The 24,491-nt window shown below is 35.5% G+C and overlaps 1 protein-coding gene across 6 annotated transcripts in view; it reads left to right on the forward strand.

Moving 5' to 3' along the window:
• Zmym4 (zinc finger MYM-type containing 4) overlaps window positions 1-24,491 on the forward strand; it is a 119,025-nt gene that overhangs the window by 51,761 nt on the left and 42,773 nt on the right. For 3 of the 6 annotated variants that reach the window (XM_085686598.2, XM_085686597.2, XM_048434387.3), the window contains exons 4-15: window positions 161-222; window positions 573-743; window positions 8,508-8,592; window positions 8,822-9,077; window positions 15,363-15,537; window positions 15,639-15,851; window positions 19,032-19,182; window positions 19,630-19,745; window positions 20,090-20,365; window positions 20,795-20,945; window positions 21,643-21,815; window positions 24,188-24,338. In XM_085686598.2, coding sequence (XP_085542724.1) covers window positions 161-222; window positions 573-743; window positions 8,508-8,592; window positions 8,822-9,077; window positions 15,363-15,537; window positions 15,639-15,851; window positions 19,032-19,182; window positions 19,630-19,745; window positions 20,090-20,365; window positions 20,795-20,945; window positions 21,643-21,815; window positions 24,188-24,338 — 1,980 coding nt within the window. Of the gene's footprint in view, window positions 1-160; window positions 223-572; window positions 744-6,153; window positions 6,173-8,507; window positions 8,593-8,821; window positions 9,078-15,362; window positions 15,538-15,638; window positions 15,852-19,031; window positions 19,183-19,629; window positions 19,746-20,089; window positions 20,366-20,794; window positions 20,946-21,642; window positions 21,816-24,187; window positions 24,339-24,491 lie in introns of those variants that run through there. The other 3 variants (XM_087904606.1, XM_085686599.2, XM_085686600.2) reach the window with 3 other exon arrangements.

Genomic DNA, 24,491 nt, shown 5'->3' on the forward strand with positions numbered 1-24,491 from the left:
GTGTGGAACTTTGAATGAAACTTTGTGTTCTTTGGAACTTAGCGCACTCACTCTTTGTTGGAATAGTGAGATGATTTCAAATGATAGTCTTTTAGGTCATTTTTTTTATAAGATTTGTTATTCATATACATGTGTTTGTTTGTTTGTTTTCTTTCAATAGCTAATCAAGTTGAAGAAACATTACATACTCATTTACCACAAACCCCAGAAACAAACTTTAGGGTAAGTTTTCAGTGTGTATGTAGATTGCTGTTAACCGTGGCAAGTGTCAAAGTTTTCTTTATGTCACTTTCAAAATTCTGCTTGTGTTAGAAAGAGCACTGATTTTTTTTTAAAAAAAATTTGCATAAGGCCATCTTTGGAGTTTTTTTTTTTTTTTTTTTAAAGCATTGGCTTTTAGGTTCTTTATTTGCATTTGATATTTAGACCTGTAGTTCTTCAGCTTTTAGGCATAGGGACACTGATGTATGTCCATAGAATTCATTTCCAGTGAGCTTTTCTTTGGGTATTAACCCTGAAGAAGAATACTTTTTAAATTTGAATATTTATTAATCCTTTATATTGTGTTTTAGGACTCCAGCTATCCATTTGCCAATAAAGAATCCATTGGTTCGGAACTGGGAAATTCCTTTGCATCAAATATTAGAATTAAAGAAGAACCTTTGGATGATGAGTATGACAAAGCAGTGGCGCCTCAGCAGGGACTACTAGACAGAGTTAAAGATGAACCTGAAAATGCTCAAGTAAACATTTGACCTTTCCCCCTCCTTGTTTCCTTTTGTTCCACACATCAACTTACTCATTTGAAAGAGGAAGTGCTTAAGTAAATAGTTTATTGACAGGATGAAAAGAGTTTGTGATTGAAGCAACTTGAATTGCTTTGCAAGACTATAGCAAGAATTACATGAAAGTGTTCCTTGAAGAGTAATTAAGACTTTGAATTTTCTCTGTTTTAATAGCACTGTGGGTTTTGTGAGCATTTTAGTACAGAATTGGGGGACTGGTGAGTCTTTGAGGTTTCAAGACTTGAGACAACAGAAGAGGCTGAAAGTTTAGGAGGAGGGTGGCACATGGGTTTGTGGAATGATTTAATTCATAGAGCCTTCTTCTACTGATGAGGGAGGTACAGGTTAGATATGCCTCTAACTGTCTTTCAGGAGGGCTAGTGGACATAAATATCTTTGGATGGGTTAATTAATTGAAGAACCAGGTTATTGGAAAGGAGGCGTTGGTGAGTGATTCATGATTTTAAATTTAAGATAGTTGAGTAGTAAGGATAAGGGTCTAGCTGTGCAGTTTCCAGGCTGCTCTGGAAGTAAGTCATAGGAGTCCTGCAAGTGAAATTCTACAGTCACTTAAGTTACCCATTGATGGCATTGCAGTGGTTGGAATGGAAGAAAGAAGCTACACCATAGGCTGTAGTTACTGTGAACTGTAGGAAGGTATTTAAACGATGAATATATAGTAGTAGCAGCTATTTGAAGGTAGGCTGTATTTGGTTCAGATGTCATGAACTCAGAAAGTAAAAAATAGAGAACACAGATTAGCTGTTTCTATGAAATAGTATCTAAGAAAGCTTACCTTTTCCTTATTTTGCTGTATAAGGGATTTTGTGAATGATATATGTTTAGAAGAATTTTTCGTGAAGGCTTCTTTGAGCAGGATTTCTCACCCTGAGCACTACTGATATTTAGAAGAAGCACGTTCTTTGTTATGACGACCTGCTCTGTGTTTTGTGGGGTCTCTACCTATACTTGCTGCCACTTGTAGCCTTCTACCTCTCCAGTTGTAACAGAAATATTTTCAGACAGAGCCAGATATTCCTGGGGAGCAAAATCGTTATCTATAGAGCACCCCTGTTTCAGATCAAAGAGAGAAAAGACTAGGCAGGTATAGAGTATAAGATACAGAAGGAGTGGCAGGTGATTACTTGAAAGGCGCTGACTCATAATTGCCTGTCAGAAATGGTGTTTATTTTGGTGCACCATGACCAGAGGAGCCATGTGAGGTAGACCATTCAAAAGTCACAATACAGTATATCAGAAACAGCATATTAGGACTTTAAAGGAAAAGAGAGACTTCCCTTTAAAGCTTGGAGAAGAGCTTCAATAAGGATAGTTTAAAAGTAGGAGTAAGCGGGGTAGTGGTACACACCTAAATGTAATCCCAGCTCTTGGGAGACAGAGCCAGGTGGACCTCTGTGAGTTCAAGGCCAGCCTGTTCTACAGAGTGAGGTTTAGGACAGCCAGTACTACACAAAGGAAACCCTATCCTGAAAAATCACCCAATCAGCCAGTTATTAATAAATAAATGAATAAGTGGGAGTAGGAGAAATAGTTGCTATGACACGATGAAAGGAAAAACCTAGAAAAGAAATCTTCAGAGAAATCACCCCAACAAAGGAAAATGTCTGTTTTTATATCTTTTCATGGGGTAGCAGGAAGTTTCATACTACGTGATTTAGTTCAGCATAGCGTATGTGGCAAGGACCATGGAAGATCCAGGTACCATAAATTACGAACTGTTCGACCAGAGCGTGGCTCATTAACTCCAGAGAGAGAATTCAGTGAGATCTATTCTATTTCTTCAGTTTGTGTGCTTCTTAAAGGGATAGACACAAAATTTTTTATTGAGGTAGGTGACAACTCAGACAAGAATTAACAACACTAAGGAACAGGTAGAGAAATGAGGATGGTGATAGACCTACAGAAATTGGGTAGATATGAGTGCAGTTGGCTCAACAAAGCAGTAGAAGGAATCTGAAAATACTTCAATAGATGTTAGATTAAAAGTAGTTTGTAGAAACAGGAGAAGTGGAAATCTTGGGTATTTGAATTAGGTGTAAATGTCCTGATTGCCTGGGAAAATTCATGTGTCCTTGCATTCATATGAAGATTATAACCATGTCTAAGTCTCTCATATCCCCATGTGGATGAGGAAAATTCATAAGAAATCATTATGCTGGCAGAGTACTGAAGGCTTTTCTTTCTTTGGTATGTGACCCATTGAGCTTTCCTCAGGATAAAGGGTCAAGTTAAATAAGTGGGGGATAGAAGGTATGGGGAAAATTATTAGTATTGATTTTAAACAGAGCTTCCAGTGGCTAGAGAGTATCAATAGCATGGAATGGATAGAGGTGCCTGTATTCTATACACGTACTCAAAGTTAAAAAATATGTTATAAAATACTGAATATTGAGTTTTATAATGATGGGGAAGAACTGCTTCAGGTGCTCAGTACTTATTTGTTTGGTCTCTTGGGAGTAGGCAGTCCTGTGGGTAGGTTCTGATAGATACAGGGTCACAGAATGGTCTTTGTGCTGTCTCTACAGTAGACTAATCGCAGCACATGAGTTGCTAGAGGTAGGTTTCCCTGAGCAGTTGTTTCTGTTTTCAGTTAAACCTGTGGTAGTTCCAGAGATCCTGCAAGGGAAGAGACCAAATTATAGCTAACTCTAGATGCTGGTTCTTTCCTTTTCACTCTCCCCTTCCCGCCTACATTCTCCCCCCTCATTTCCTGCATGCTTTCTTATACCCTTTCCCATCACACTGAAATCCAAATTTCTTCCTTTTTCAGTACTGTGTAATACTTTATTAATTTTACTCATTCTTAATAGCCCAGAAGTAGGAATTACAAAATATTATTTATTTGGTGTCACAAACATAACGTACTGATAGAATTTGTGGCTCTGGTTACCTTTTTCTTTGATCATCATTTACTAGTGACTTCTCTCTCTGCTTAGTTTTGTAGTTTTGCTTTCAGTGTACTTTTTACTGTTCAAGTTGGTCTACATTCAGACCACTAGGTTGCTGAAATGACTGTATATGTATCTCAGTTCTACTCCATTGTGTTTAGTTACTTGTTAGTCATATTCTTGTTTCTTTTACCTAGCATAAAATCATTTGGCTTTTCAGATTCATTTATTCATTCTAATCTCATTGCATTTTACAATAGTATTTTCTGTAGTTTAAAAAAATAGTTGTTGATTTTTTTCATATTTACTATTTTGTTTAATCTTCCTAACAACTGCGAGTTTGTGGTCTAAGTACAGTGTATATTATCCTGTGTCTACATTAGGAAGTTAAATGTCATAGCTTAATTTAGTTATTCAAGGCCAAATGGCCAGGAAAGAATCAATCTAGGTTGATAATCTACATCTTATTTTTGTTAGACTGTTTTTCTGTAGCTAGCGGTTTGATTTAAAAGGGGGGGGGGCGGTCTAGATAAAGTTTTCAAAGAGAAACTCTTAAAGAAAGCCAAAGATCTCAGTTTTTATTTTTCCATAGGACCTGAAATTTAGATATTACTAATGTTGATATCTTCATTATTTTCTTTTCTGCTCACAGTCATGAAGAGAGAACTAGTCTTTTATTGAAGTAAATGAAAATGGAAAAGCAAATTGCCTAATTTTCACAATAATGGTTCATAGACTTGCTTGAGCTATGTCATTTATTTGGCCATAGGAGATGTTCATTTTCAACATCGTTTATCCTGTGGCATTAATAAGGCCTTCCTTTGTGTTCAGCAAGGGAAAGATAAGCAATTTTTATTTGACCTCAGGTTTTTAGTTAGTTGTATTTTATTTTGTTTTTGAAAGTTTTGGAGTCATCAGGTATTTTTTTCTTACAAAGCATGGCTTACTAGTCATTGTAGGGGATATAGACATACCAAGTGTTATGGAGTTTCTGGGATAAGAATTTTTGTATTAGAAATGTCCTTTCAAATATATGTATAGGTATGTCAGGGTAAGTCAATATTTAAGAAAAAATTAGTACCTGCCAGGTATGGTAGTACTTGCTTTTAATCCCAATACTTGGAGATAGGCTGATCTCTGTGAGTTTGACGGCAGCCCCTGATTTACATAATAAATTCCTGTCTATCCAGGGCTATACAGTAAGATCTTGTCTTAAAATGAAAAGTGGCAGTGGCACACACCTTTATTCCCAGCATTCAGGAGGTCTACAGAGCATGTTCCAGGATAGCTAAGGCTACACACAGAAGCCTTGTCTCCAAAAAAAAAAGGGGATATTTCACCAACAGTGTTACTTTGAGTAACTGTATCTTTATTATATACCAAATGATATATCACATAATTCATGATACATTTCTTATGTATATTCTGTTCATTGTGGCAAGGAAATAACTATGCTAGCACAAATTCTGAAAGCATAATTATGGGAACCTTGTAACTATTAAAATAATAAAGATTATTGATCTTAGCATTTTTACTTTGGCACAAAACATGCTAATGTATTATAAAGGAAATTAGAATAGAATGTAATAGAAATGGGAAATAAAGTAATAGTTTTGTCAGAGTATTAATAGAACTTTTGATAGTTAAGTGGAGTTGAAGGTAAAATAATAATTACAGAAAAAACAGTAAGTTCTATGGATCAGTTTTCCAGTTGAGAGCCAGTATTATCAGTAGCAACTAGAAAGGAGATAGAAGATGACTCGCATGGATGATGAGACTAGTTTTTTAAAAAAATGTAAAAAGTGTTAATGGTGTCGACTATTCCTAAAGATACAGATATCATAAACATCCTGGTGATTAGCTTCTGATGTTTTGAGGAGTAAGTGTACACATAAGCATATATGGTGTATACATGCTTTCAGTTGTATTTGGAGAGGTTGATTGGAAAACCGTGTAAACAGTTAAACATTGTATAGTTTCATCAGAATAGTATGATGCAAGTTTAATCAAACTGATAACAGCATAGCCCACGATAAAATTTTTTTCAGGATTTAGTATGTTGTATTGATCCTGTTAAGACGAAAAAAAATTCTATTTAGTCAAAGAAGTTTACCAATCCCGAGTGAACTGTAACTAGCACCGGCAAGTTATCAGTGGCTAGTCAAATCAAACCCACCATATATTTAATTCTGTTGTTCAACCACTGCTTTTAGAAATAAAGTTTTATCAGAACTTTGTCATGTTCATTTATTTACATGTTGTCTGTGGGTGCTTTTGCTCTACCAGGGCAGAGTTGGGCAGTTGTGATAGAGATCAGACCATATGGTTTGCAAAGTCAAAAATATTTACTATCTGGCCCTTTGCAGATAAAGTTTGCTGATCCCTGGATTAAAGGACTGTATTATAAACAGTGAAACCACTTCCTTATTATTTTATTATGGAAGTAAAACTTGGTAAGAGATAGAAGAAATCACAAAGGTAAAGATTGTCAAAATTTTGGCATTAATGGAAGCCTCTTAATACATAAAAAAATTTAAGTCAGAAAAAATGTTGATGAGAAATGCTACTGAGGTTAATATTGTAATAGTATAATGCACTTGTAAGTGAACATTAAAAATAGCTGCAAATGAAAACAAGAACGAAAAATCTTTTAATTGTTCTTCTCCCTCTTCCCCCCATTGGAGTCAGAACAGTTTTGATTGAAAGCCAGGCATGGTGGTGTGTACCTTTAATCTCAATACTAGGGAGGCAGAGGCAGGTAGTTGTCTGTGAATTAGAGGCCAGCCTGGTCTACAGATTGAGTTCCGAGGACACTCAGGGTCACACAAGGAAACCCTTTCTTGTAAAACTTAAAAAACAAAAAGGAAAAAAGAAAACAAATCATCAACCCCAAACAACCTAAAAATCAGTTTTGTTTGGACAAAAACAATCTTATAATGTCTCAAAAATCTTTAAGATGGATCTTGTAACCTAGTAATTCTACTTGATAAAAGATATTCATCAGCAGGGTGTGTGGAGCACTTCTTTAATCCCAGCAGAGGCAGAGGTAGGTGGATCTTTGTGTATTTGAGGCTAACCTGCTTTACAAAGCAGTTTTCAGGACAGCTAGGGTTTTTGTTACACAGAAAATCCCTGTCTTGAAAAACTGGGGTGGGGGTGTAATATTCATCATTGCATTCCTTCGCTCATTGTGCTGAATATGTGTAAACATTAAGTATACCAACGTTGTTGCCATTACATGTCAGTGCCATGCATCCCTCTATTAGAACCTGAGGAAAAGGCAGAAAAAATAAATGGTACTGATGCTGCCTTTTTAAAAAGTTGTAATACTATATTATATTAGTCATGGAGTTTTGAGTAAGTTTTAATTTTTTTTTTTAGAAATATTCTGTATTATTCATACTTGTAATCCCAATCCTTGGGAGGCAGAGGCAGCATGTTTGGGCCTCATATAGTCTTTTTAGCAAGTTCCAGGCCATTCAGGAACCCTGCCTCAAAAACAAAACTAGCACCAAAAGAACAATGCTCTCCTAATTGCCAAGGATTTGGGCACTCTTTGTTCTGTGCCTGAGTCCTGTGTACATATTTCATGTCAGCTTCAACTGTTTAATCTGACTTGTCACTGTGTATATATAATAAATATCAATATTCCTTCAGGTTATATAGTATATTGTTATACCCACTACCAAAAGGAAGTATGTCGGAGATACCCACGATTCTAATAATGGTTCTCTATTATTTTGCAAGCTTTGTTGTAATAAGTATGTCAAAATTATAAAACAACTATTACTTAGTGCTGTTACATGTGAAAAGTATAATTGTACAGTTAAAGAATAGCCCTGAAAAATATATACTGGAATTCTGGTGTATGGTGTCTATAAATGACTTACAATGTTTATTTGTGTTTAAAACTCATTTTAGACTGGAGAGTTTGGCACATAGGTTAAGAGTACTGGCTGGTTCTTGAGAGGATATGGGTTTATTTCTCAGCATCTGCATAGTGGGGCTGACAAACATATGTAGGTCTAGTTCCAGGGGATCCAGTGTCCTTGTTTAACCTCCATGGGCACCAGGCATGCATGTAGTGTACATATATTCAGGCAAAAACTCATGTATATAAAATAATAAATAAATCTAAATTTTTTTCTTTCTAGTTATTTCAACAATATAGTGTTTAAAATGTTCTTTTAGAATTCTTAGACTGCCTAGACTACTGGTTCTTGGACTCAGGTCTTATAAATGCTGATATTTAACCACTAGATGTTATTTTGGAGAAATATGCAAGAATATATAATAATTCCAATAAGCAGAACATGAGTTCATAAAAAATTATTTAGAATAATTATAACTGTAACGAAACAAAACTTTTCTTTGACTAGAAAAGGGAAAAGACTGGAAAGAAATATACCACAGAGCCACAGCAGTCCTTTTGAGGTGATGGAACTCAGAATAGAAGTTTTCTCTTTATTTCTAAATAAATGTTCTATTGTGATTGTGTATTACTTTTATAATAAACAAAAATTTACAGTATTATAATATTAAAGAAAAGTTTCAGAAATAATTTACAAACAGTCTAGTAGTGCTACATCAGGCTATTTTGGTAGCTAGCATTTGTTTTTTTCGTCCTTATTCTCAGCGTATATAAGCAAATTTGCCCTTGTTAGTTATAAGTTGTTTACTGTTTTGTATGTCATTATTTATTAATGTTAATGTTACAAACATTTTCCACTTCTATGCAGCAACAGTAAAATGTCTTGATTTCTTTTGGAATTTAGTCTTTTCTCTATATTTATTTTGTTTTTCTTTTTTAAAGGAATATAGTCATGGCCAACAGCAAAAAACTCCAGAGGGGGAACTGAAAATTAGTGCTGTGTTTTCAGTCAGTGGCAGTCCTCTTGGTAAGAATCAGCTCTGAATAAATGAATTGTGTTTGTTCTGGCCAACGTAAATCAGAGGTCATTTCTACTTATGTTAATAAACCAGGCTGTTCTTTGTTCATTTAGAATCCTTTATATTGTATAGTCCATAATAGCAGGTTCCAAACTAGCTCTAGAATAGTACTGATGCATAAAATACAAGATCAAAAGTAAGTTTTTTCCTTTCAATGTTCTTTTCCTTTTTTTAAAGCTCCACAGTTGACTACTGGCTTTCAGCCTTCTCTGGCATCACCTGGCATGAATAAAATGCTTCCTTCAGTTCCAGCCACAGCTGTTCGAGTTTCCTGTTCCGGTTGTAAAAAAATCCTCCAGAAGGGGCAGACTGCTTATCAGAGGAAAGGGTCTACTCAGCTCTTCTGCTCCACACTGTGCCTCACTGGATACACAGTTCCACCTGCCCGCCTGCCACTTCCTCTTACCAAGAAGACTTGTTCAAGTTGCTCAAAGTATAACAGAGTTCTAAATTATCTTTTCTTAATGTTTGTTTTTTAACCTGTGTGTTATATTTGAATTTTTACTTCACTATGGTTTCTTTTTTAAAGGAATACCACAGAATTTAGTGCCACCATGTTGTTGCTGCTTTCAGCTTTTTCTGAGTAGGAAGTGCTCAGCTTTCTTTTAGTTTAAGGAGTGATTTTGAAATTAACCCTTTCCTTTTCATTAGTAAAGCTTCCTTACATTTTACTTTTCTAGCACCGCAGCAGTTCTTTCTGCAGTTGCTGACAATAGATCCTAGGTGCAACACATATTTACAGTTAGGTTTCCTATGTGTTTTATAGTTGCAATATATTTAAATTTTTGTCTAACTTTAAATGACTTCTCATATGTGCATGCATGTGAGTGCATATATACACTTTATCTAGTATCTCTGAACCTTTAGAAGTTCTACTGAAATTTTAAATAGCAAAAAAGTCTTGACTTAATTAAAATTATCTTGATGTTTTTGAGAAATACTAAGATCACCCTTATAAATTTTATAAGGGGTTAGTAAATTATTACTAAAACAACTCAGAAAAAATGAGAAGCTGGGTGTAGTAGCACATTTAGTAGTGGAAGACGGATCTCTTTGGGCTACATAGAGAGGCTAACTTCACCCCCCCACAAGAAAAAGAAAAAGGAATGATACTTCTTTGCCTCTCAATTTAAACTACAGTTTATTAATTATCTTTGAGGTTTACACTTGTTCAGTTTTCTTGTCTTCTGAATTGGTTAGACCATAGGCTTAACAGAAATTTGAGTATATGTAGATACTTTTTCATAACTTACTTTTATACACATCTCTTTTAAACTTTTAAAAATTACTGTTTATTTTATTTTCATGGGTGTTTTTACCTGCGTGTATATCTGTGCCTACATGTGTGTTTGGCACATGTAGAAAGCCGAAGAAAGTGTGTAACTGGAGACACAGACTATCATGAGCTGCCATGTGGGTGCTGGGAATTGAACCTAGATCCTCTGGAAGGGCAGCCATAATCACTGTGATATCTCCCAATCATCCTTGCACATCTGTTTTTGTTTACCTCTCAGGGATAACTGAAAAGTTAAATTTGGCTGTATTATCCAGTAGCATCGCACTTTAAATTACTGTGTTTCATGTTTCTCAGTGTAGACTGGACATGTTCTCCTTTGGAAGTTGTAGTTTTGTTTGTTTTGGTAACCTTGCTATATTCCTATTCCTTAAAATAACACCACAGCTACTTTTTTTTGTTTTGTTTTGTTTTGGGATTTTCTTTTAAGGTTATCCAGTTTGAGAATCACAAATAGAAACCCCAGTATTCAAAACTTTTAAAATAATAAACATACTCAGAAATTTTGTGGTTTTGAGCATTCTTAAGATTTTTCAGATCAGGGGTGCTTAACCAATAATATTTGTGCAAATATTCCAAAATCTGGAAAAAAATGTGAAAGTTAAAATATTTTAGTGATACTGTTCATTTAAGAAAAGGTATATTCAGTTTGGAGCAGTTCTTCAGTGCTTATAGTTTTATCTGGTGAATGTCTTTAATACTTGTATGTGTCTAAAAGTGATCTAGAGCCATGTGCTTTGTTTGGATAGCGTAGGAAATTTCATCTAGTTTTGTTCAAAGTTAAAATTGATTAAATAATAATATTGGTGTTTTTGGTGATTTACAATTTAAGGAATAAATTGAAGCAATTTATTATGGAACACAGTGATTATTACTAGTATATTTTAAAGTTCTTTGTTCAAAAGTTAGGTGTGGTGCCACGCTTCTTTAATCCCAGCACTCTGGAGGCAGAGGCAGTTGCACTTCTGAGTTCGAGGCCAACCTGGTCTACAGAGAGAGTTTCAGGACAGCCAGAACTACACAGAGAAACTGTCTTGAAAACTAAAAACAAAAAATCAAAAACTAAACCTCCACCTTTCGACTGGAGAGATAGCTCAGAGGCTAAGAGCTCTTCTGGAGGTCCTGAGTTCAATTCCCAGCAACCACATGGTGGCTTACAACCTATAATGAGATCTGTTGTCCTCTTCTGGTGTGCAAACAAACAAATAATACTTATCTATATTCTAAGTTTTCATATTCTAGTATAGTACTTTCAAATTATTATATGATTAAGTTAGATTGAAAACAATAATTATTTTACCTTTTATTTTTACCTTTCTTGTTTGCCATTTTTTTATGCAATAAATCTGATTGTCTGATATAATAACTTATACATCCTTAATCATTTTAGGAGCCAGTAATTTCCAAGATGTCAGTAATTCTTTCATGAGAACCATATGTACTTCTTTAAAGATTTATTACTTATTTTTAAATTACCATATAAAACTCACATTGGTAATCAGAAATATGTCTCCTTTCATACACACACACACACATAAATACACACACACACACACACACACACACACAAACACATTCCCCCCCTTTGGTTTTTAAAACAGAGTTTCTCAGTATATCTGTGGAGCCTGTCCTGTAACTTGCTTCGTGGACCACGCTGGCCTCGAAATCACAGAGATCCGCCTGTCTCTGCTTCCTGAGTTCTGGGATTAAAGGTCATCACCACCTGGCCCATGTATATATTTTTAATGTGTATGCGTATAGGGGAGGTTATGGATGTATACATACACATGTGTATAGGTGTCTGTATACATATATATGCACATGAATAAAGGGCAGAGGGTAACCTTGAATGTCCTCCTCAGGGATTCTGTATACTTTCTATAAGACAGAATATCCTGGGACTGGACAGATAGATGGCCCAGCGGTTAATAGCACTGACTGCTCTTTCAGAGGATATGGATTCAATTCCCAGCCCCCACATGGCAGCTAAACTGTCTTTAACTCCATTTCCAAGGCATCTGATACCCTCATACCAGTGCACATAAAGTTAAATAATTTGAAGAGAAAAAAAGACAGGGTTGAAGAGATGGCTCAGAGGTTAAGAGCACTGCCTGCTCTTCCAAAGGTCCTGAGTTCAATTCCCAGCAACCACATGGTGGCTCTCAATCGTCTATGAGATCTGGTGCCCTCTTCTGGCCTGCAGGAATACACACAGACAGAATATTGTATACATAATAAATAAATTTAAAAAACTCCAAAAAAAAAAAAAAGGCAGGATGTCATTGACTCATTGACCTTGAGCTCACCAGTTACTCTAGGCTGACTGGCATTTTTTCCTAGGAATGCTCCTGTCCTAGCATCCTCCTGTCTGGATTATTCTGGCTTTGGGATTAGAGGTGGTCACCGCCACATTTAGCTGTTTATTTGGATTCTGGCCATCGATCTTAGATCCTCATGCTATCACGACAAGCCTTTTACTGACTGAACTGTCTTCCCAGCCACATGATTGGTTATATATTTCTTTATATTGATGTTCATGCATGTTAGTTTTCTCTGCTTTTATCATATTTCTCTGTCCTTTTGTGGTTATCACTGATCTATCTGAAGACAGATTTTTCTCCCTACCTGTCAGAAATAACTGTTTCTGACTGGGGCTGGAATGGTGACTTGCTCCTCTTGCAGAGAACCCTGCTTATGTTCCCAGGACCCACATGATGAGTCCTAACCATTTCACTCTAGGTCGAGGGGATCCAATATTGCCTCTGGCCCCCTCAGGCACCAGGCACACAATGATGCACATATATACACAGAGGCAAACGTTTCTATATATAAAATAAAAATAAGAAATACGTAAAATAAATGTTTGTGTTTTTGCCTTACCTCAATGTTTTCAGTTTTTATCTGTTTTACCTCACTCATTTAGTCTTTTATCTATTTTTATTCTTTACTCTTCCATTTCTATTTTTCTTTTAATTTTTTTTAAGCACTGTTTATTTACCCACTTGTCTTCTCAGGCTTTTTACATTTTTTTATTCTCATTTTTTATTTTACTTTCCCCCCAATTTTGCTTTATCCTTTTCCACTGACAGACCTTTCATTTCCTATTTGTCACTTGACTTTTCCTGCTCTTTCCTCTGTAAATGTACATAGTCATTAGAGCAGTACTGCCCCTTTGCTGCAAGGATCTCTGAGCTCAGATGTGGGAACTGTGTTGTCAATGTTTTAGTTCCTACTGGACACCACTCAGTCTCTTGTTTTCTACATTTTGATCAGTTTTTATTTTTTTCCAATGGTCTTTGTCTATTACAAACGGAAGTTTCTTTAATAATGAGTAAAAAGTGCACTTAACTATGAGTGCAAGAATAAATATTTAGAATACATTTAGGGATTATTCCGGTTTAGTTAAGTGGCAGATGTAGGTTCTCATCTAAGTTCCATGACTTCATTAGGCCCTGGTAGTTGGCTAGATTTCCAGTACTAAACATCCTTTTCTTCTTGTTGAGCCGGCCGTAAGTGCGATTAGATAGCTGCTAGTTACCACCAAATGTATGTGTGCCATTATCGTACCCTTAGGATTATCATGCTGAATTATATTTTTAATTATTGTTTAATGTTTAGTTTTTTTTTAGTAAGAACCTTAAAAAGTTTTATATTAATTTTAATTCTTAGATAAATAATTCGGAATATAATTTTGTGGATTCTGTCAGATCACATTTTTGTTACGATATTCATAGAATTTTTGTAATTTTTTTGTAGCTTTCAGAATATATGCTAATGGAATTGTGATTATTTCCCTTTTTTCTTTCATAAGAATTGGTCTGTAAATTTATTGAGATCAGTGAGAAATGTTTCTTCCATACCTTGATATATGCTGGAGTGGTAGGAAACCTAATCCTTAGGGATTTTCTTCATTGTCTACATTACTAATGGTTATATATTAAATTTTATTAGCTGTGGACATCTAAGTAATCATGCTTAACTCTATCACATAGGACTGGGTAAATAGCTTATTTGTAAAACGGGGTGCCCTCTGAGTAGCTGAGTTCAAATCACCAGCACTGTGAAGGCATAGAGTAGTACATCCTCTTAACTCAGTGGACAGCCAGTCTAGCTGAATATCTTTAAGTTTCAGGTTCAATGAGAGACTCTGTTTTGGAGGTTGGCAAGATGGCTTAGTGAGTAAAGGTACTGGCTCCAAAGATTTAGCACCTGAATTCACGTCCTGGAACCCTAAGTTGTTCTCTGACTTCAGCCTTTGTGGTGTGCACACATTGAGTATACTTGCACATAAAAAACAAAAACAAAAATAAGATGCAAAAAAGGTAGAAGGAACAATATACATGGAGACGCACACACGCAAGATCCTGCACATATTTGAAAATAATTTTATATGTAATTATTTTTTATTGAATACTTGGAAAATACAGATGGTTTTAAAAAAGAAAATTAAAATGTTCAATCTCCTCTACATTGGATGCTATTCATCAGTACTCTTTGTCTGGGTCTGGAATTCAACTCACTGTGTGGCTGTGTGGCCATGTCTAGCCTTGAATTTGCAATCTTCCTGCCTCAGCCTCCTGAGTCAGCATTCAGGAGTTAACTGGCAAGAATCATTACACATGGCTCCATTCAATGTATTTTTTTTTTAATTTTGAAGACATTGTTATAATACTTGTATGTAGTAAGTGGTATGTTACCTATTTAAGAAAGAACTCAACAATCTCTAAATTTTTTGAGAAGAACTCTAAACTTATTTCACAGTTTAAATTCCAGGGCTGAGAAATTGGCTCAGTGAGTGCTGTGTCGATCTTCAGTGTTCAAGGAAAAGCCATTTTGGCAGCAAGGTTCTCTAATCCTAGTGCTGCAGGGTTGGGGGTGGACGTGGGTTAATCTGTAGAGCTTGCTGGCCAGTCATTGAGTTCCAAGTTGAGAAAATAAGTGGAGATGGATAGAAGAAGACACCAAACATTGACCTAAGGGCTTGAAATCCCATGTGCACATGTACCTACCTACACACATACATAGATACTGCACATATATTTCACAAATTGACAGATACACACATAAAAATTTAAATTGCAGTGACCCAGGGGGCTGGAGAGATAACTCAGTGATTAAGAGCATTGACTATTTTTTCAGAGGACTCAGCTTCGATTTCCACCATCCACATGGTGGCTTACAGCCATTTGTAATTCCAGTTCCAGGGATTAAACTCCTTCTTCTGGTTTGTGAACACACCAGAAACCCAAGTGATACACAGGCATACATGTATACAAAACACTCATACACAGAAAATAAAAGTGGTTTAATAAAAAAGTTGTAATGTCTTTTCCCTTTGCTATAAGCCTGGTTTTATTTTGTTGCTTTACACACAAAAGTAAATGTGATATCCTGGGACTTATTTTATCTTTGTTATTATTTTAGAGACATTTTAAATCCAAAGGATGTGATCAGTGCGCAGTTTGAAAATAGTACCACCAGTAAGGATTTTTGCAGTCAGTCATGCTTGTCAACATATGAACTGAAAAAAAAACCCATTGTTACCATAAATACAAATAGCATTTCAACCAAATGCAGCATGTGTCAGAAGAACGCTGTTGTAAGTTACCTCTTTATTCTTGGGTGAATAAGTTTATTGCTTATGCCTAGAGAACAGTGTTTGATTCTGTGTTTGTTGTTTCGGTGTTACTTTGTTCTTAGATTCGACATGAAGTTAATTACCAGAACGTGGTCCATAAGCTCTGCAGTGATGCCTGCTTCTCTAAATTTCGCTCTGCTAACAACCTGACTATGAACTGTTGTGAGAACTGTGGTGGTTACTGTTACAGTGGCTCTGGACAGTGCCATGTACTTCAGATTGAGGGACAGTCTAAGAAGTTTTGTAGCTCAATGTGTGTCACCTCATACAAGCAGGTATTTGATTGTATTTAATCTTGGTATCTTTTTCATTTCAGGGGAGTAAAACCTTTGGGTAGAAATTATTTTTGACACAGTTGTTTAAAATAATGAGATAGACATTTGGTTATATTTTTACGTGTAGTTGGTGTTTACCAAATGCATATATATTAAATGTTCTGAAATAGAGTTCTTTGTCCCAATTTCTGTACATGCATTAAGAAATGCATCTTCTAGTCAGGCGATTGTGCTCATGCCTTAGTCCCGGCTTGGGAGGCAGAGACAGGCCTGTGTTTTTGAGGTCAACCTGGTCTACAGGGTGAGTTCCAGGACAGCTATTTGCTCAGAGAAACTCCTGTCTGGAAAAACCAAAAAGAAATGCATAGGGTGTGGCTTTGTTTTTTGAGACAGGGTCTCATTATGTAGCCATGTCTTCCTGGAATTTGTTATATGGTCCAGTCCATTTATTTGCCTCCATCTTGTCTAAGTTTGCCAAGTGCAGGAATTATCTGCATTTACTATGCTTGGCTAGGGCATGACTTTTATTTCAGATGTGATTTGTATTTTTGAATAGTAATTTTAAATAACCCAAGCATAAAGCAAAAATATATCTCCTAAGAATAACTGGTCTTAACTTTTTATTGTGTATCCTTCTGATCTTTGAAATATATTTTGATGTGTGTGTGTGTTTGTTTATTTATTTTTAACGAAAATGGTCCAGATTGTGTGTGTGTGTGTGTGTATGCACAACATATATTTTCTTGCAAATGGAATCATATATTCAGTTGTAAACATGAAAGTAAAAATCTTAGTAAAGAGGGTTTTTTATTTGTTTGTTGTTGTTTATTTTTTGAGACAGGTTTTTCTTTGTGCAGCCCTGGATATCCTGGAACTCTCTAGACCAGGCTAGCTTCGAACTCAGAAATCCACCTGCCTCTGCCTCCTGAGTGCTCCTATGAAATGGAATAAATGAGGGTTATTTGTTACTTTGTGAATTAGAATTATGCAGAGAATAAACTGGATGAACTCTATGATAAGGGTCTCTTATGTTGTTTTGTGTTTTGTTTCATATTTTACCAGTAAATTTTGGTCAAATGTTAGTTTCATAATTGGGAACCCCAAAGCAGTCGTTCTCAATTTGTGGATCATGACCCATTTGGGGTCGAAATGACTCACGGTTCACCTAAGACCATTGGAAAACACAGATATTTACATTATGATTTCATAGTGGTAGTAAAATTAGAGTTAAGAAATAGCAATGAAAATTTTATGATTGGGGGTCACCATAACCTGAGGAACTGTATTAAAGGGTCATAGAATTATGAAGGTTGAGGACTACTGTCCTAATGGGATGGTAAATGCTTTTATATTTTGTGTTTTGCAGTGGCTTCCTATTTATTGCATTTGCTGATTGGCCTCTCCCCCCCATTTAATACATAGTGAATTTGTATATAGTCCACCAAAATCAGAGAATAGTGTAGTTAGGTTTTACTATTGCATTCAGTTCTTTTGTTCACAGTGTAGCATTGGGTGGCCTGGTACTCGCTGTATAAATTCAACTTTGCATTTTTAAAATTATAGGAATTTCACTTTTAATCTAATGTATAATTTTTAAAAGGGTTCAACTTTATTATATAATATATATTAATGTTTTTCTCTCACAAATGAAAAAAAAATAACATTTTCAGAAGCCCTTCTTTTACTGATATTGTGTCAAGCACTAAAAGTTTAGTCATACTTTGTAAAAGGAGAAATAGAATAAAACATCTTACTTTAAGAATGAGTTTTAAATTTTAATTTTTGAAATACTTCTCATCTATTAAAATATGTTCGGGCCTGGCATGGTGTTACATATCTTTAGTCTCCAGTACTTGTGAGTTAGAGAAAGACACTTGTGAGTTTGTGGCTATTTTGATTTACATAGTGAGTTTCAAGCCATTTAGAGTTACATATTGAGACTATCTCCATAACAAAAACACAAACACCCTTCCCCCAACAACAACAGCAAAACGCCAAACCAAAGATTTTTAATGTACTGGGTAAGACCAATCCAGTATGTTCAGGTACAGTTTTACATAGGGAAAACATGGATTCTAGGTGGTTGTGCTTTGCTTTTTTTTAACCCTATTAATAGCTATGAAAACTATACTGTGTTCAGGATTATGTAAAGAGCAGAAACACTAATACAGATCCTGGCTTGTTATAGATGGTTATTGCTGCCACTTTCTTTTCTTTTTTAATTTATTTAAACATTGAGTCCAGTTCCAGTTTTGTGTACTGTGTACACGAAGAGAACATAGTTGGTGGGACTGGGTGTGTCAGCAAAAGCTTCACAAAGTTGAGTTCTGACTCATGCCTTTTAAATTAGGTTTGTGTTTGTAGTTCTGATCTAGGAATTAGAAGATATTCCAGGCGAAGTGTATGTTAATAATGCATTGTATCAATTTTGCAATTTACCATAGAAAGGTAAAACAGTCTTAAAATCTCTTAGTTACAGCTTTAACAGTGTTTTCTTAAGTGTGTGATGAGGTAATAGTATTTACAATTATCTTCTGTTGAGTACTCTGTCAGACTCCTTGTTTACAAGATCTGCTCCCATCTTGCTGCTTACAATGAATGTATTGATATTTGATGGAGAAGGTTGATACTGTTTTTTTCTAGTAAGTTTACTGATTTCCTTAAGTTAAAACTTCATTGCTTTTAAGTAGCAGCTCTTGTAGGAAGTGCTTTACACTTTACAGCTAATATAAAGGAGAGTTGTTGTATTAGTGTATAAAACAATTTTTTAAAAACAATATTTATAATCAATTATCAGATCTTAAATTTGTTAGATTATATCTAACACTTTTCTAATGAAATACAGTAGGTATATGAAAGCATAATGTTTCCATGATGTATGTTGCTCTGTGAAACGTTTTTCACTTTTGTGTGCATACATATGTAATATACAAACTCAGAATTTCAGAATAACATATATGTTCCCATTGTGAAGCTTTTTACTGAAGATTGTAATGATGCTCGTTTGGAAACTACTGATTTAAAATTCTTCATGAGTAAGGGGGAAAATGCACCATGCAGGGCCCTGGGATTGATTCCTAACACCACACATAATATTTCAACAGAGTTAAGTTTAAACATTTCAAAGAATTATGCCTTATGAATTTAGTAAAAATGAATGTTGTTTTATTCTGTTACTAGAAATCAGCCAAAATAACACCATGTGCGCTTTGCAAATCATTGAGATCCTCAGCAGAAATGATTGAGAATACCAATAGCTTGGGGAAGACAGAACTTTTCTGTTCTGTTAATTGCTTATCTGCTTACAGAGTTAAAATGGTTACTTCTGCAGGTAATACTGCTTTCATAAACTATAAATTGTAATAGTTGGGAAATTAGTTACTACTTTTTTGCTGACCCAAATTTTTGTCTAAATTTAGTTGATTTTTAGGGCAATTATATTTCACATTTTTATTGTAAAATATTACCTGTTATCTTATTTATTGCTTACCTATTTATGCATCCCCCTTACTGAATGGATTACAGATACCCTCTTTAATGTATCTTCATTGTCCACATCCAATATATTTCAAGATCCCTTTATTTTATAATTCCAGGGTAGATTATGACTATTTAAAATTTAAAACTTTTAAATGTTCAGTTAGTTTTTGATAGATGTGGCATGATTGAGGTTAGCTTCAGTTCCTATAGCTTAATCTAAAAATTGAATTTTTGTCTATGATACTTAATTCCTCATAGGTTCATGTGTGACTCATAGCTTTTACTTTCATTTGCTAAGGTGTACAAGTTCAGTGTAACAGTTGTAAAACCTCAGCAATCCCTCAGTATCATCTAGCCATGTCAGATGGAAGTATACGCAACTTCTGCAGCTACAGTTGTGTGGTAGCTTTCCAGGTAGGACTTCGGGAATCTTCCTCTTCTTCAGTCAGTGACTCACCTCCTGTAGTAGTACAAACATACTGTACCAGGGTTGTATGTTTCTGTTATAACTTTTCAGCTTAGAAGTCACTTAACTGTCCTCCATAAAATTAAATGACACTGTTGGGAGAATAGTAGTTTTGAAGATTATTAGATTTTTTTTTTCTGTGAGACTTGCACCATTCAGTTTTAAGGTGTTCAATGCCAAGGAAGCTAGCTTGTTGCATTACTACAGCCTTGCTTGGCATACGTAAGGGCATAATTCCTATTTCTTCAACAAGTGGTTAAATAGACCTATTTTTATTGTTTTACTTTTTCAGAATTTGTTCAACAAACCAACTGGAATGAATTCTTCAGTAGTGCCCTTGTCTCAGGGCCAAGTAATTGTGAGCATCCCTACAGGTTCAGCAGTTTCTGCAGGTGGAGGGAATACTCCTGCTGTGTCCCCCACCTCCATCAACAGCTCTGCTGCAGCTGGTCTCCAGCGGCTTGCTGCCCAGTCCCAGCATGTTGGGTTTGCACGAAGTGTGGTAAAGCTTAGGTGTCAACACTGTAATCGTCTTTTTGCCACAAAACCAGAGCTTCTTGACTACAAGGTAAGTGTGAACTTACAGCTGCTATGGTTGCTTGTGCACATAGGAGGGTAAGGGGGGAGGATTATAAATTTAAAATCAGCTGTGGTTCCTCTTTCTACAAAATACAAAGGAAATACAAGAAAGTATACATTCATAAGAGTTTGAATATAAATGGTTCTGTCTGTAAATATATTTTTCTTTTCTATCTTAAAATTGTACTGTTTGGGTATTTTGTTTTTGAAACAGGCTTACTGTGTAGCTCTGGCTGGCCTGGAACTCAGTATGTAGACAGACTCGCTTTAAATTTACAGAGATCTGTCTGTCTCTGCCTACTGAGTGCTAGGATTACAGACTTGTGCCTCATGGCCAACTTCATACCCTGTATTTTTGAAGGATGAAAATTTTCATAACAAACTAAATGTCTAATTACTGCTTAATGTTTCTTTACAGGGTAAAATGTTTCAGTTCTGTGGCAAAAATTGTTCTGATGAATATAAGAAAATCAATAATGTAATGGCAATGTGTGAATATTGTAAAATTGAGAAAATTGTAAAGGAGACTGTGCGATTCTCAGGTGCTGACAAGTCATTTTGTAGTGAAGGTAAAAAGAAAAAGTCATCTTACTCTTGAGCATTGGTCATGGTTTCTTAAGTAGTTGTCTATGGATTACCATGCCAGTTTACCTTTGTACATGCTTATAAAGTCTTTTGATAATTTGCTGTTTTTATGTAGTCTTAATTTTATATAGTTATTAAAATGAAGTGAAAGAACCTCAAAGTACAATGTAGAAGATGGTAACACAGAATGTATTTGACTTCATTAATTTGATGGAGAACTCAAAGTCATTTAGGTACTCATGTCAAGGTGGACATTTTTAAGTTCTCATGACATCTTAAATTTGTGTTTTTGAATATAAATCATTTGACTAGGAATATCAAAAGGAAGTTAATTGCTTTCTTTATTTAGATGAGGTGCATGTTTAAGAATGGTTCGATTGACTCTAAAATGGCAGTGTTATCCTTCTTGATCTGTGTCACACAAAATAATTACACTTCATATTACAGCCTAGTGTATTTTCACATTTCAAATAAAACAAAAGTTTTATGAAATGAACCTTACTATACATGACATATATTTCAATACACACACACACACACACATAGTTAGTTTTGATGCTTTAATTGATTTCTTGACCTGCCTGTTGGTTAGGTCCCAGGTATGGAGATACAGTGCTGTTATAAACTTTTTTAATGTAATTATTTGCCCCATTACTAATTTTATCTTTCCTGACTTCATAGGTTGCAAATTGCTTTATAAACATGACTTGGGGAAACGCTGGGGAAGTCACTGTAAAATGTGCAGTTACTGTTTACAGACATCTCCCAAACTGATACAGAATAATTTGGGTGGGAAGGTGGAAGACTTCTGTTGTGAAGAATGCATGTCGAAGTATACAGTTTTGTTTTATCAGGTAAAGAAATAATCATTCACATGTCTGTGTTTGGGGAGATTAGCTTTTCTTAATCTCATGTACAAAGAATAACTTGATTATTAAAATGTCTTTAATATTAAGTATTTTGTTTCTTCACAATTAGTACAACGTGGGAGAATTTTCTGTAGTAGATACAGCTGACTTACGGCATTAAAGTATTTTTAATAATTTTCATTTAAATAAATTAATTTTTAATTTTAATAAATTAATTTGTCTTCTGTATTGTGAAGAACAGAAATCTTGTTTGAGTTTAAGACATTGCGGAAATAGTCTTTTTTTTTTTTTTGGTTTTTTGAGACAGGGTTTCTCTGTAGTTTTGGAGCTTGTCCTGGAACTAGCTCTTGTAGACCAGGCTGGTGTTGAACTTACAGAGATCCGCCTGTCTCTGCCTCCCAAGTGCTGGGATTAAAGGCATGCGCAACCACCGCCCGGCTTTAAGGTGATTTTTTTTTTTTAAAAGATTTATTTATTTATCATGTACACAGTGTTCAACCTCCATGCCTGCATGCCAGAAGAGGGCACCAGATCTCATTACAGATGGTTGTGAGCCACCATGTGGTTGCTGGGAATTGAACTCAGGACCTTTGGAAGAGCCGTCAGTGCTCTTAACCTCTGAGCCATCTCTCCAGTCCCAAGTTGATTTAAAAAAAATTGTTTTTACTAATTTTTACTTTTGTTACATTGATCTATTTTTGTTCACGTATGTGTGTTGGTGTAGTTACATGCATGCCATACACATGTATGGAAAGAGGTCAGGTGAGAACATGTGGTTCCTGCAGATAGAACTCAGGTTATCAGACATGGCAGTAAGTGCCTTTACCTATTGAACCAACTTGTAGGATAAAACTTTGTTTTCAAACTGATACTTACTGTGTGTTCTCTAATAATATAAGTTGGTTGGTTTTTTTTTTTTAAAAGATGATCTCCACTCCTTTGCTTGTGTAGGTTTTTTTAAAAAATGTTTTTTATAGTGTTCTGCCTGCATGTGTCCCTGTAGGCCAGAAGAGGGCACCAGATCTCCTTACAGATGGGTGTGAGCCACCATGTGGTTGCTGGAAATTGAACTCAGGACCTCTGGAAGAGCAGGCAGTGCTCTTAACCACTGAGCCATCTCTCCAGCCCTTTAAGTTGGTTTTTAAAAAGTGATTTTTTTTTTAATGATGTCATTGGTAGGATTGTTGTAATGTTGCCTCAGTGGCTAAAGTCATTGCTGTACAAGTGTGAGTCCTAGGGTTTGGATCCTCTACACTCACATGAAAGGCCACATGTAATTCCAGTGCTTGGATGCTGTAGCACGAATAATAAAAACTCAGAGCAGATATTGAAGTTCAACCTGAAAATCAGAAAAGCAAAGCAGTTAGACACTTGCTTTTACCTCTAACTTAGACTGAAAATGGACGATCCTGCCTCCACAGATCCTCAGTTTGAGACTGAGAGTGAGACCTGTCTCCTCCTGTTTTATGTTCCTCTCTAGTGCTGGGATTAAAGGCATGCATCATCTTTGCCTGGCCTCTATGGCTAACTGGTGTGGCTGCTGGAATTAAAGATGTGTGCAGCCACTCCCATATGCCTGTATGGACTAGCTTGGCTGCTTTGCACTGATTTTCAGACAAGCTTTATTTATTAAAACACAAATAATATACCACTATAGGATGCAGAGTCCTTCAGAGCAAGCCTATAGTACTAATTGATGAGCTCTGACTTCAGTTGAAAGACCACTGCTTCAGTGAATAAGATGGAGAGTGATTGAGGAAGGACCCTCCTGCCTATGTCAGTGTTGGTCCGCCACGTGTTTGCCTATGCATATTCTAAAATGTACAATCACATGTACTAGACATACACACACATACACACATTTATTAAAATCATTATTGTAGAAACATTTACTATTTTAGGGTAGTCAGGTTGGAGTTTATGATTTAAGTTTTGTAAATAAATCAAGTATTTTATCTTGTCAGATTAAAAATATCCATACAAACAAATAGCATGTTAAATTTTGAAATTAAAAAATCTGTAAGCTAAGTTCTAAATTTTCTTACTTGTTATCCTGATTTATTCTGTCAGACTGTAGAGATATTTAGTTTGTTTCTTTTTTTCCCCTAAATTATTTAGTTTTACTTTATGTGTTACGGGTGTTTTGCTTGCATGTGTGTTTGTGCTCCATGTATGCCTGGTGCCTGCAGAGTCCTGAAGAGGGCATCAAATTCCCTGGAACTGGAGACCTTTATGAGCCACTGTGTGGAGGCTGGGAATTGAACCTCAGTCCTGTGGAAGAGCAGCTAAATGCTCCTATAGTTCAGCCATCTCTTCAGCCTCTGATAACTTTCCTTCTTTGCTCTCTTCATTTCTAGATGGCCAAATGTGATGGTTGCAAGAGACAGGGTAAACTCAGTGAGTCATTGAAATGGCGAGGCGAAATAAAACACTTTTGTAACCTGCTTTGTATCTTGATGTTCTGCCATCAGCAGACTTTGTGTGACCAACCTTTACAAAATAATTCAGGTAAAATGTAACAAGTAAATGAACTTTAATCAGTGCAAGGAGTTAATTACTTTTCTTGTACAGATTAGAATATATACATTGTCAATAATTTTATGAAATACAAACCTTACTGTGTTCAAATACCATTAACAAGCCCATCATGATAGCCTTTAA

The sequence above is a fragment of the Myodes glareolus genome, chromosome 3 (genome assembly GCF_982192425.1).
Source record: "Myodes glareolus chromosome 3, mMyoGla1.1, whole genome shotgun sequence".
NCBI lineage: Eukaryota > Metazoa > Chordata > Mammalia > Rodentia > Cricetidae > Myodes > Myodes glareolus.